At 37.7% G+C, this 11721-nt stretch overlaps 2 protein-coding genes across 2 annotated transcripts; both read right to left on the bottom strand.

Moving 5' to 3' along the window:
* Positions 1–1976: 1976 nt before the first annotated feature.
* On the bottom strand, positions 1977–6348 carry gid4 (GID complex subunit 4 homolog). Its single transcript, XM_040154973.1, has 6 exons — positions 5945–6348; positions 5446–5505; positions 4502–4609; positions 3750–3851; positions 3530–3660; positions 1977–3401 (listed from the first exon to the last, which is right to left on the bottom strand). Exons 1-6 carry the CDS (start codon positions 6167–6169, stop codon positions 3338–3340), a joined length of 690 nt encoding a protein of 229 aa, XP_040010907.1. The 5' UTR covers positions 6170–6348; the 3' UTR covers positions 1977–3337.
* An 897-nt stretch (positions 6349–7245) lies between these two features.
* On the bottom strand, positions 7246–11272 carry drc3 (dynein regulatory complex subunit 3). Its single transcript, XM_040123703.1, has 13 exons — positions 11260–11272; positions 10755–10955; positions 10562–10678; positions 10264–10430; positions 9968–10114; positions 9631–9750; positions 9418–9530; positions 9163–9337; positions 8923–9054; positions 8556–8626; positions 8089–8212; positions 7580–7711; positions 7246–7455 (listed from the first exon to the last, which is right to left on the bottom strand). The coding sequence occupies exons 2-13, from the start codon at positions 10912–10914 to the stop codon at positions 7360–7362; spliced, it is 1554 nt and encodes a 517-aa protein (XP_039979637.1). The 5' UTR covers positions 10915–10955; positions 11260–11272; the 3' UTR covers positions 7246–7359.
* Positions 11273–11721: the final 449 nt, after the last annotated feature.

Here is an 11721-nt window from a genome sequence, read left to right as displayed (position 1 = left end):
AAACAAGGTTGTGTCGTGAAATGCAAGAGTTTGGAGATATATGAAATCACACTACTTCAAAATAAATCATCTGCAAACTTTATTGTTTATTAATATTCTGTCAGTTGTAATCCTAAACGCTGTGCGTTCCACGCTATATGAATTAAGCTTATGATGATGACAGTTTCACAGTGAAAGGGCGCAGCTACAGATGTTGACAACCAGCCTTTATCAACTTGATTTAATGACTGTTTAGTTTTTAATTTGCTTCGCTTTTTTATGACTACATTATGCTCATTTTACGTCTGTTTTCATAGCCATGATAGTTAAAGTCGGAAGGGAACAAATCATAATTACCACGATAATCTGAAAGTTTTATTGATTTGATTTTTTGGATTCATACTATGTAGAGCAGTGAACTTGTTTCATTCTCTGTTGGCTTCCATTAATGCTGCATCAAATGCTAAAATGTTTATATATTTTTCAACAAAAACATCAAAAATATAAGTATATATACTGTATAATAAAATTAATGTAATGTTTTAAAACACAGCCAAAGTACATAGATTACTAGGATACGCTGAAATGGATTAGCCCTGCACACACTATTTTTAACATTTCTTTCCCTTTCGTGGTTGTTAGGAGCAATATTTTCTTATCAAGCCAGGCATCGTTAGCTGCAGCACGTACACCAATCTTGAGCCATATCTACTGATCACTTTTGATGTCACCAGGAAAGCGGCATTTTTAGGGGTTGACACGCATCCTGCTTGTAACCATGCAGCGGAAACCCAAAAATGTCAACATCATTTCTCTGCCCATTTCTCAGTTGAAGTTTTTAAAAAGCCCCATTGTTAATGTAACACTACCTTTGGTCTCCAAGCACCTCTTCAGGTGCCTGGAGACCAAAGGAACATAAACTGCTGTTGTGTGTGAATTTGACCTAATAAAAGGAATGGAGGTGACCTGCATTTGTTGGGAACACGCCGCAGCCTGTGGGATTCAGATCACTTTCTCCATTTAGGAGATTTGTGTGTGCATAAAGGGGTTGCAGGGTAAGGGGGGGGGGGGGGCTGGCCTGTATTAAGTTGTAGCAGCGAAAATGAATTTTTTTTTTTTTTTTTTTCACACCACTTGGTGGTCGATTTACTTATTAGCAGCTACACTGTCATAGACATTACAAAGTTGACCCCACCGTACTTAACGACAAAAGTGCTACTGCAAAAATGTTTAGAGGTTTGAACACTTTTCTGAAGTTGGTTGGGACACCCTGACGTCTTTGAAAGGGAAAAAGACTTGAACCTTTTCCTGATCCAGTACTGACATCTAGTGCTGGCTGCTATGATCTCCGTGGTCTGAAAATCTCCTACATGGGAGCTTTAACTAAACTTTTACCAGAGCTGAGTTTGTTGAACAAAAAAAAAAAAAATCCCCATCAAGAATATACAAATAGTTCTTTTTATTTCCCCCCACACAATACATTCATAGCAGATTTATCATACATCATCTTTAAACTGACCTTTTTGAAATCAGGTGTACTCAAGTCAGCATCTCTATTGACACACTCCCAAACAAACATTTCTTTCACACATTGCACGTTTTGTTGATTCCTCTATTATATGATTAATAAAAAAAGCAAATCATCTTGAAGTAATTCTGATTCTAAGATCTTCAGTCCACTTACGTGGGGTTTAAAAAATTACAGTGCCAACAGTATTCCCACGACAACCCGTCAAGTCCACTTGTCATGCTGCAGGCCACCAAGCCAGCTGAAAGTCTACAAGCAACAAAGAGGCAGGCAGGGTACATGCTCTCTCCAGCAGATAACTTTTACATCAACCCTTTTCAGAAAGTTGATGAAAAGCTGTCTTTTTTTGCACAATTTCTCTCAAGCACAGAAATATACTTTAATGATTTCTTTCAAATAAAATATTAACCTTATAATTTAAATATATAATAATATATAATTTAAAAAAAAAAAAAAAAAAAAAAGGAGCTTTACAAATATTTAAAATTAAGGCAGCAGGTTTTTTGTAAGCATCAAAGGAGGTTTAATTCTTTCTCCATCACCTTTTCCAACTTAACACGCCGCAAGCCACACGAGGTGCTTCTTTACATAATATTCTCCACTGAGGACAGGACACTAACACATTGTGGCTAAGCATGTTACTTGAAGCTTTGCGCGTTACGTCCTGCTTTTTGCACCTTTTTCAGGACAGAAAAATGTCCTAAAATAAACCAATGCAGCCACATTTGAACTGCTTCTACACGTGGAAATAATGTGGGACAGATGAGTATTACCATGAGGAGACAGAAACTGAAGAAAACTCAAATTTTATGGACAGACTCAGTCTCAAGTCACTCAAACTCCACATGTGCCTGGAAATCACAATTATTCTGGTCCACCTTTCATGTGACCAAAATTTTGAAAAAACCTTAGGTTTCAAAATAATTAATTTGCATTTTCCCTCTTCATTAAAAAAAAAATCAATCATTCTTAAAGAGAAATAATACAAAAATTAAAAAAAATGATTTAGGTGGCTTAAGAAATCCTTCCTATTAGTGAGCTTGCTTGCATAGAGAAAATTCACTGAGGCCATTTACAGATTTTTTTTGTTGATACAACAATGTTTAGAGGATTTATGAAAAACGCAGTAGCTTGGAACTGATTAGTTATTGGTTAATAATGACCATTTCCAGTTCTTGTTTATACCATCCCTGATCAACAGACCATAACTTAGAAAAAAAGTAGATCACCAATGCTTCTGTTGAAACCTCTTGGTAAGTACCCCTCTATCATACTCCGCATTAATTACTATGGCGAGTCAAAGCGATATTGCAAAGATGCTCTGTATTTAAAAAAAAAATAATAAAAATAAATTAAGCTTTACTGAACAAAACTCCTCTTGCTTTATAATCTCTGTTTTGCAACCATTAACTGAAAGGCAATTGTGTTTATAGTGTCTCCACTGGAGAAACTGGAACCTGTTTTGATGTCCAATTACAGGGAGACAGATCAGATCAGGAGACAGAACCAAAAAAAAATCAGTTGCACAAAAAGAAAATTAAAAACAGGCCAGAAAAAGAAAAATTAAAAATGAAATCCGAGGCAAACATCAGTTCTACGGCAACCGTGAGAGCTGTCCATCTGTCTTCCTTTCAGGACTTCTGTCTCACTCAACCATCTCTCATTCAGTCCACCAGAAGAGTGTCTGACCACTTGTTTATTTCCCAGCTGTGAGGAAAACAGGTCACCCCCATTCTTGCCATTAAAGGCCTCTCCATCGTTCCTGTTCCATTTAAACACAGGGCAGTATGATCTGTTCCTTACTTCACGCAATACTCCTGTGTGTTTGTGTCACCGAAATTCATAAATGGGCATACTGTGCTCTCGAACATGGTTTAGGTTTAGGGACTGGTACCTGCAGATGTAAGTAAAGAAAAAACAAAGAATGTCAACAATATCAACATAAGGAATATTAAAATTACTGTTTTAATCATTGAATTTGGCTTGTAATGCTGTTGAGCTACAAATAGGAGAGGCAGTTACCATTCAGAGCTCCTATGGTAATAGTACCCCTCGATAGTGGCTGTGGACTTCTGGAAGCAGATGTAGTAGAAGCCTGCAAAGGAGGCACCGCTGATGTCTTTGATAGTGTGGTCTGGAACTAGAAACTGCTCCTGAGCGTGCAGGAAAAAGAGTGACGGTTAGAGTTTAAAGCTAACACAAGAGAGACAGATGAGATGTGACAGCAAGACCATGTACTAACCTTCCATCTCATGAAGACATAATCACTGTTGTCCAGTGCTTCATAGTCAAAGTCATCTGAGTTGAAGCTTTTGGCATATTTGAAGAAAGGCTGAAACTTGCTCTAGTTTAGAGTAGATTAAGCACTTGTAAGAGAACAGAAACTAAGGAGATGACAACAAGAGAGCAACTACAACTAGGGATGCAAAATTTAATTCTCTTAGTTGAAAGTCTGCCATTTAAATTATCATTATTAATCATTACATGAATAAAAAAAGAGATGTCAGTTGTTCCTTGACAAAAACTTGATTTTAACAGTTTCCATGGACTTTTCTCACAACATAGCGATAAATGCTGCTCTATTGTTAATCAAGAGGTAGCAAAAAAAAATTAAAAAGACAAACATTAATTTTGCAGTTTCCAAAGTGACTGTGAAATGGTCAGATGAAGAGCTGCAGGCTACACTCTGGGTGAACTTAAACCTTCAACATGTCTCATGTTTCCTTCCCACAACGTGGAAAGCAATTCACATCATAGTCGCTCATGGTATACATCCTTGAGTTTTCCAAACTGTATGATGATGTGACGCCAGCCCAGCCACTGAAAACGTCCCCAAATGCTAAACCAGGGAATGCACAAATAATGCTGAACCATATTGGTGCACTGTCAGTTAACATATACTAGACTGATCAAATTCACTGGTCATCGATGAATTATTAACAGCCCTAACTGCAACAAAGCAAAATAACAGAATGAAGGATCAACAGAACATACCCAGTGTTTTCTGTCCACATCCTCATCTGCGTCCCACTTCCTAGTTAAAAAAGGCCTCTTTTGACTGATAATTTCACCAGCAAAGAAGGTCGTGAGAGTGGGGTACTCCTGTCACACAGAGAAAAAAAAAAAAAAAAGGGAGAAAGGAAGAAAAAGTTGAAACAAAAGCTGGCAGTGAAACTTTTTCCAAACCTCATGAGTGCAGATTATATTTGCTTTCAAAATGCATAAAATTAAGTTATAAAAGGGTCTGTCAATCCATCACTGTGCAAGGTGAGGATGATTCATAATTCCTGATTTTCAGTGACTTGTTTGTTGTGCAGCAGTACATGAAAAGAGTACATTACAGTAATCATGACGCAACCCTTGCGATTTAGTATCCCTTTTCCCTATGTCCTTAACATCTGTCTATATCAGGATGTAGCAGTGTATAGCTGTGCATGATGATTTGCCCTGTATATAGGCCTACTACAATAGTTAGATGCAACAGACACACATGTTTAAAATAACTGAAATATGTGAAAATATCTGATTTCTCTTAGTTTCATTTCTCATAAAACACCCTGTCAGTTCAAATGTATTTTACTACTCCAATAAAGACACAGACACAACCTGGCTACTCATCTTTTACGCCACTCTGCCACAGCCAAATTTTACTCCTGGATCCTGCTGACTTCTTCCCTTCCTTACGTTGTATAATGTAATGGGTATACAGCTGACAGACTTAAGCTAAGGACGAGAGTCTACACTTCAAAGGAGAGGGTTAAACCTTATGTCCCCTCATTGGTCTACGTCTAATCTTTGTCACAATTCAGCCTGCCTCAAGCAAGTGGAAACCAGTTTCTACTTGCTTGAACGTGGTTAAATGCGTAAACCAGTTTGTGCTCAGTCTTTGACAGAATAAAGGTCAGTCTTATTACACGTGACCTAGTTTCAAAGCTTACCTCGGTCAGGCCTTTGATCTTCAGGTATCCACACAAATATGAATCCTCCACAGTCACATGCTGTCCAAGACAAACAGATTTATGTAACACATAAATAGTCTGAAATCACTGGTGCAGAAGTCGTTCCCCTTCATTATTTTGAAAAAACGCAATAGCAATGATGTGAATAGAGATAATATTACAAGTGGGATAAAAGATAGGCATTATGTTTTCTCTTAGTAAGGTAGAGCGAGTACTGTAAAATAAAGAGAAAACGTCCATTACTGAAATTTGGTCCATATTCAAAATGAAATGCCAGAGTACAAACACATTCAAGTGGGCTGGCTCAAAATTAGGTCAGCGTGTTAGGTGACTGACAGCGAAAAAAGCTAAAGGAGCTAACGTCTGCTAAATTAGAAAGTTAGCAACTAGAGACACAAATATGCTGACTTTACTTACAACTATAAACAAACTAATGTTGAGACCAAACAGAATTAGTGCACGTCGCCGACAATTTTACCTGCAAAACAACCTCAACGTCGTAGGAGTTGCCTTTGCTCTTCTGGTGACCCCGAAACTGTGAGCCGCTGTACAGCAGCGACGTAGCCACACCCGGCTGGAAGGTGTTGATCGGGGCAGGGGGAACAAGAGACGCCGAGGACGTGCAGGCCGAGCCGGTAGTGCTGCAGCACTCTGCTCGGACAGGCATGATGAGCGCTAAAGTGCCACCGTCAGCCACCGTCATGAACTTTGTGACTAAGCACAACACAGCCGGAGAGAGAAGGGGTACTGACACAGGAGGGTCTGCCGGCTGTCGAAAACTTTGCTCAGTTTTTGTGAGCTGTGCATGTACTGGCTGCTAAGGAGATGTACTGCTACGTCTCATTTGAGAATCCAGCTTCCTTGAATCTCATTGGCTGGAAACCGGTGCTCGGCTTGAGCAAGAATCTTATTGGATAATGTGCCGAAATGCACTCCGGGAGATATATTCAATTTTTCTACAAGACTAGACTGTGGGGTCTGGTTTTTAAATGCAGTCTAGAAAGACTAAAATGAATAATTCCATTAAGTTACTGTGTCTCTTGACCAAATATAGCATTTCTTCAGTTTCTACAACACATATCAGATATGATGTATTATACAAAAAATGTACCATATTTACCATGCCAAATGATAAAATAAAGTTTTTTTTTAAAAACAAATTCTTAGGAGCACTGGACATAATATTCCACTACTTTTTTGTGTATGAATGTATGTATATATGTGTATGTAAACCTCTGTTTTGTGTTGAACTTGAAATTTTCATATACTTATGATTGGACTATTTCTAAAAACAAAAACAAAAAAACAAAAAAAAAATTGAAGACATAACTTTTTTAAAAGATATATTGTGGATACATTGTCAGATGATTTGTATCTATGTTCATTTTCATTTTGGTTTCTATAAATATAAATAGATTTACTTAATTTTGTAGTACGCACACACACACACACACACACACATACACATGCGATTAATTCATTTTTGCTATACATTTTTCTTTTCTTTCAATGTATTTTTATTTTTGGTGTATACTCCCTGTACCATTGTTTGTCTTTTAATGTTAATGTTTCTTTAATAAAGTACACCACATTAAACTCATATACATGTATTTGTTTGGCTGGGGAACAAGGAAAGACACTGAAACAGTATACTGGTTATCAGAATTTCTTTATTACCTCAAAACTGGCAGCAAGAAATTGGATTAACAGGTAGAATTATTTCTTAAATTTTTTATTGGTTATGGAAAAAATACAGAAAACAACTGATGAATATTTTTACTTGGACACAGTGCAATTTGTTAAAGTTGTCTAGGAAGGTTGTGAAAATGTCCTATTCCTTTTTTTACATGAAAAAAAGGAATGTTTGTGGACTCAGTTGTCTTAAAGATCATGCTACTGCAACTCTTCCAGCTGCTCCCGCAAATGGTCCAAATATCGGTGGATGTCAGAGATGCGCGTGCGGTTCTGCTTAAGTTCTTTGTCTTGAATCTGTAATAACCCAAAGAGACAAAAAGCAAACAATAACAAGACTGTGAGATGCAGAGGAGAGGTATGTCATCCATATAAAAATATAAATTGGGGTGCTTGCTGTAAGGTAATTCCAGCTCCCCACCCCTTTGATGAGGGCCACTTTCCAGGCATTGACACGTGTAACCAACTGAGTCTCACGGTCACTGATCTTCAGCAGGTGGTTATCGTGGCCAGTGGCCAGTGCATCCATCACTGTGTCTTTGTCTGTAAACAGCTACACAGAGAAAACACAGGTGTGAAAGGCTGAGGGTGCTGACACTGGTAATGAACCATGTCCACATGTCACCTGACGGATTCAAGTTAATCGATATATGAGCTAAATTGAGCAAAAGACTTTCAGGCCTTTAAGAGTGGTGGCTGTAATGTGACACTAGAATGTCAACATGAAGGAGTGTGCAGACAATAACATGCTGTAATGCTATGGCCTATACTCTATACAGTCATGTTCAGTTTTCTCTGAGACTGAGCAGAGGAGAATTGCAAGAGAAGCTATCATCAACATTTACTATAAGGCTATAATAGTCTGAAGTAACCATAATGTAATCATGTCCATTAAATAGCCATTTTGGTCCAAAAGAGATAAAAAATTACCATTCTAACATCATCTGACATGTCTTCCTCCAGGTTGTCCCTGGCCACCTTCTCCAGAGTTGCAATGGCAATCCCCTGCATGTTCTGATGATAATTATCCTCCAGATCTCGGTAGTGGGCAAATGTATGATTGTGTCAAAGAAGTCATTTTCATAGGACTGCATTATTGACAAGGCAAAACAGGTAACTGCCCTGGGATTCAGATTTGAATTAAGTTCAATCCAATTCAAAGAGAAAGCTAGGATGTTTCTTAAGATCTTGTTCACAAGCGAGGGTAAGCCTTTAATAGAGGCAGCTTTCGGCATCATGCTCTGTTGGGTTACTCTGGAATTGCATTAAGATGTATCTTGATCTTTTTCTTAAGAAAATATTTACTATATAAATATAGTAAACAGTTCATTTAGAACAGTAATGACTCAGTGTTATTGGAAATGATCGAAAACTTTTAAGATGATGAAAAAGGATATATCCCTTGAACAGTTTCACTGAAGTTGGCAACCATGTCTGAGATGCTGATATCCAACTTTTTGATGATATCCTGAAATGAGCAGGCAGCATCACTGTGATTAAATGTGAAACTAAAGAACAGAAGCAGAGTGACTGATGTGTAACCATCATGGTGACCATATTAGGATAAATATATAATCTCCATCTATAGAAGCTACAATAATTAGTATACAGTTATACAGTTACATAAGAAATGGCTCAAATCCAATGACACTTTCAATTTTTTCAGAATATACTTTCAGTTTATTTGGAGAGCAGATGCTTAAAAGGTACAAAGGTGTACACACATGCACAAATACATACAAACACACCCATAAACACACCTACCTCCAGCTGGCTGACCAGCTGAAACTCCAGTGACATGAGGCTGTTGCAGAGCTGGTTGATTTCATCATTGCAGTGGCTGATCTTGACCTTCAGTACGTCTGGTTTTGATAATTGCTGCAACTCCACTACCCTCTAGAAAGGTGTGAGCACAAGAGATACTAATATCTACTAGCAGATTTAATTAGTTATCAGCAGAACCCGCTGCAGGTCTTTTTAAGACACCATGTCTTCTCAGCTCACCTCTTTGTGTTGCTGCTCAAAATTTGCCAATATCTGTGATGATTTCTGCTGGTAGCCTTTCACGGCCTTAGTCTGACCACTGAAGAAGGAGTTCACCTCTGTCTCTCTTCGTTTATGCTCAGCCAAGCCTATTTCAAATAACTGCATACACAGTTCCACCATTTGGTGCTCAAATGTAAGAATAGGGTCAAGGATCTCCTAGATTATGTCATTGATACAGCTGCATGGATGAGAAAGACAAGAAACAAAGGATATGTTTGAAGCAGATGAGCCACTCCTGTCACGCAGTGTAGTGTCTCTGCCTCTGGATCATCTTTGAACATGCTCTTAAACAGATAAGACCCGTTGAGGAACTCCACAAAGGCATCCTGTAAGGAAGAAGAACTGAATTGACACACTGTGCGTGCATTTCAAGTTTGAGAGCTCAGTGAACAATGACTGCATTACCAAACGAGAACTTTTTATTACTGTGTGTAATTGGAGTTCAGCTTTCTGGCTTTGCTCAGCATCTTCAGCTTGTTGTATCTGCAACTCTTCATGCCCCATTTCCTCAAGGACATATTGGTATTTGATAGATGCTTCGTTTTTCTGCACATAGACATGCGTGATTTAGTTTTACAATATCAACTTGGCAAGCTATGAATACCCATGAGGACAATTACCAGACAGCCTTGGGCATAGTCATGGTTTTAAAGAAAATCAGATATAAAAATGTCTATTGCTTAAAGGAAGAGGACTACAAAACTAATATTACAGTAGATTACAACTTTAATTTATGTCAGAACACATCACCGTTTATACTTACTGTCTTCTCATTAAGTAATCTGTAGTCTAAGCACATCAAGTTTGGAAGGAAGGCGGCGATAAAAAATTTGTAATCATCCTCCTTAGAGACAGGATTTCCAAATAGATTGAGGGTGAACAGGTTCTTAAATTTCCTGAGATAGTGCACCTTTGAAATGCAGTAGATTTGCATAAGGTTATATAAACATTCTGTAATATTATACTCTGAAACTTCAGTACACAAATGTTAAATACTGCTAGCAATGAAAATGGATGTAGATGTAATATGTAACAGATTTATGAAAGAAATGTATCTACGTTGTCCAGCTGTCCAAGGAGGTTGTTTGCGATAGAGAAATGAGTGAGTTTCTCAAGTGTATCCATGTTTTCGATGACAGAAATTCTGTTGTTGGACAAATTCAGCAATTCCAGCTTCCGTTGAGATGCCAGACCCTCAATTTTCTCTATTCTGTTGAATGACAGATCTAAAAGACACAGACCGAATGATTGTAATTCTTACTGATTGGAACTGGGCGGACATTGTCAGATGTTTTCTACATGTTTATCAGTACCTGCACCATTACGACAAGAATGTAAATACAAAGCTCCATCTTACTAAGCCATGTCAGATTAATCAGACGGTCCAGGCCCTCAATCCTCTCTATGAGGTTGTTGTTCAAATCAAGCCTGGCCAAGGATGTGAAATCCCATAAGTGGTCAATCTTCAGGATGTCTGTGAACAAAAAACATCTCACATAGATAAACCCGATACACATTCATATACTGACTAAATTTATGATTTTTCTCACCTCTGTACTCCAGACGTATTTTAAGGACTTTATTAAAGTGTATTCCATCCGCCTTGGCAATACTCCCAGCCTGATCTTGAGGGGTTTGCTCGACCACGGCCTTCTGCAGAATCTTCTCATCCATCAAAATGGGCTGAGATGTACCACAGTGTCTGTTCATGCTTCTGTGGGGAGGGGGCACGCTTGACTTCACTTTATCCTCTGCCCAAAGAAGAAAAGTAGACCACATTTTATTAAGTTGGAGTTTGGTTTGTTCACTTACAGACGATAAAAAACTATAAAGTAAGACAAAATAACTACTGGTGGTTTAGCTAGGATAATTTTAGTTAGGCTAACGCCTTTATTATTTTGCTAAGAAGAATGAAAAAATGGGCTTGCCAAACATTATTACCTACCGTTAACAAGCTAATAAAGTAACTACTTACCAGAAACAACCGCAAAACATACCCACTGTAGTTTTTTCCAATGCAAAGTACCTAAAAACACACAGTACAAGTTTTAGTACCTTGATAAAGTCTCAGTTGTTTACACACTGTTACATAGCAACTGGCTGGCTTTAAGCTGCGTTCAAGTACGGTCAAGTGATTCTGTCAAGATAAACTTTTAACTTCAAAATATACTTGCTTGGCCTATTAATGTATGTAATAACAACACAAATGAAAATAAGGGTTAGCTAAAATCATAATAAGATTTTGTGCACAGATTCTTTTATTTTGGTTAAACATCCTTTTCCAAAAATGCAACGTTTGCGCTATCCAATCAATAATTATGTATACTTATAGTTTATACCTCAAAGGATTAATTCTTGAGTTCGTTTATTATTGTTGTTTGTGTGTTTCCTTGCATTTACATACAATAATGTTGAGCTACAATGTAAAATACATGTTTACTTTTATAAAAATGTTTTTTGAATATAGCTTCAGTTGCTATATATGACCGACATTAATTATAGCCATACATATTGAGC

This window comes from Xiphias gladius, chromosome 3 (assembly GCF_016859285.1).
Source record: "Xiphias gladius isolate SHS-SW01 ecotype Sanya breed wild chromosome 3, ASM1685928v1, whole genome shotgun sequence".
Lineage (NCBI taxonomy): Eukaryota > Metazoa > Chordata > Actinopteri > Istiophoriformes > Xiphiidae > Xiphias > Xiphias gladius.
The sequence above is the reverse complement of the archived record's forward strand: the minus strand, read 5'-3'. Positions and strand labels throughout refer to the sequence as shown.

What these genes read in the sequence shown, in the direction of transcription:
- gid4 (XM_040154973.1), bottom strand. Translation starts at nt 6,169, where the DNA reads ATGACGGTGGCTGACGGTGGCACTTTAGCGCTCATCATGCCTGTCCGA. An exon ending in AGATCAAAGGCCTGACCGAG is followed by an intron (nt 4,610 to 5,445) that starts GTAAGCTTTGAA and finishes TCTGTGTGACAG; the next exon opens with GAGTACCCCACTCTCACGAC. An exon ending in TACCATAGGAGCTCTGAATG is followed by an intron (nt 3,402 to 3,529) that starts GTAACTGCCTCT and finishes TTACATCTGCAG; the next exon opens with GTACCAGTCCCTAAACCTAA.
- drc3 (XM_040123703.1), bottom strand. Translation starts at nt 10,914, where the DNA reads ATGAACAGACACTGTGGTACATCTCAGCCCATTTTGATGGATGAGAAG. An exon ending in GATTAATCTGACATGGCTTA is followed by an intron (nt 10,431 to 10,561) that starts GTAAGATGGAGC and finishes TGTGTCTTTTAG; the next exon opens with ATCTGTCATTCAACAGAATA. An exon ending in CTGAACTCCAATTACACACA is followed by an intron (nt 9,531 to 9,630) that starts GTAATAAAAAGT and finishes TCTTCCTTACAG; the next exon opens with GATGCCTTTGTGGAGTTCCT.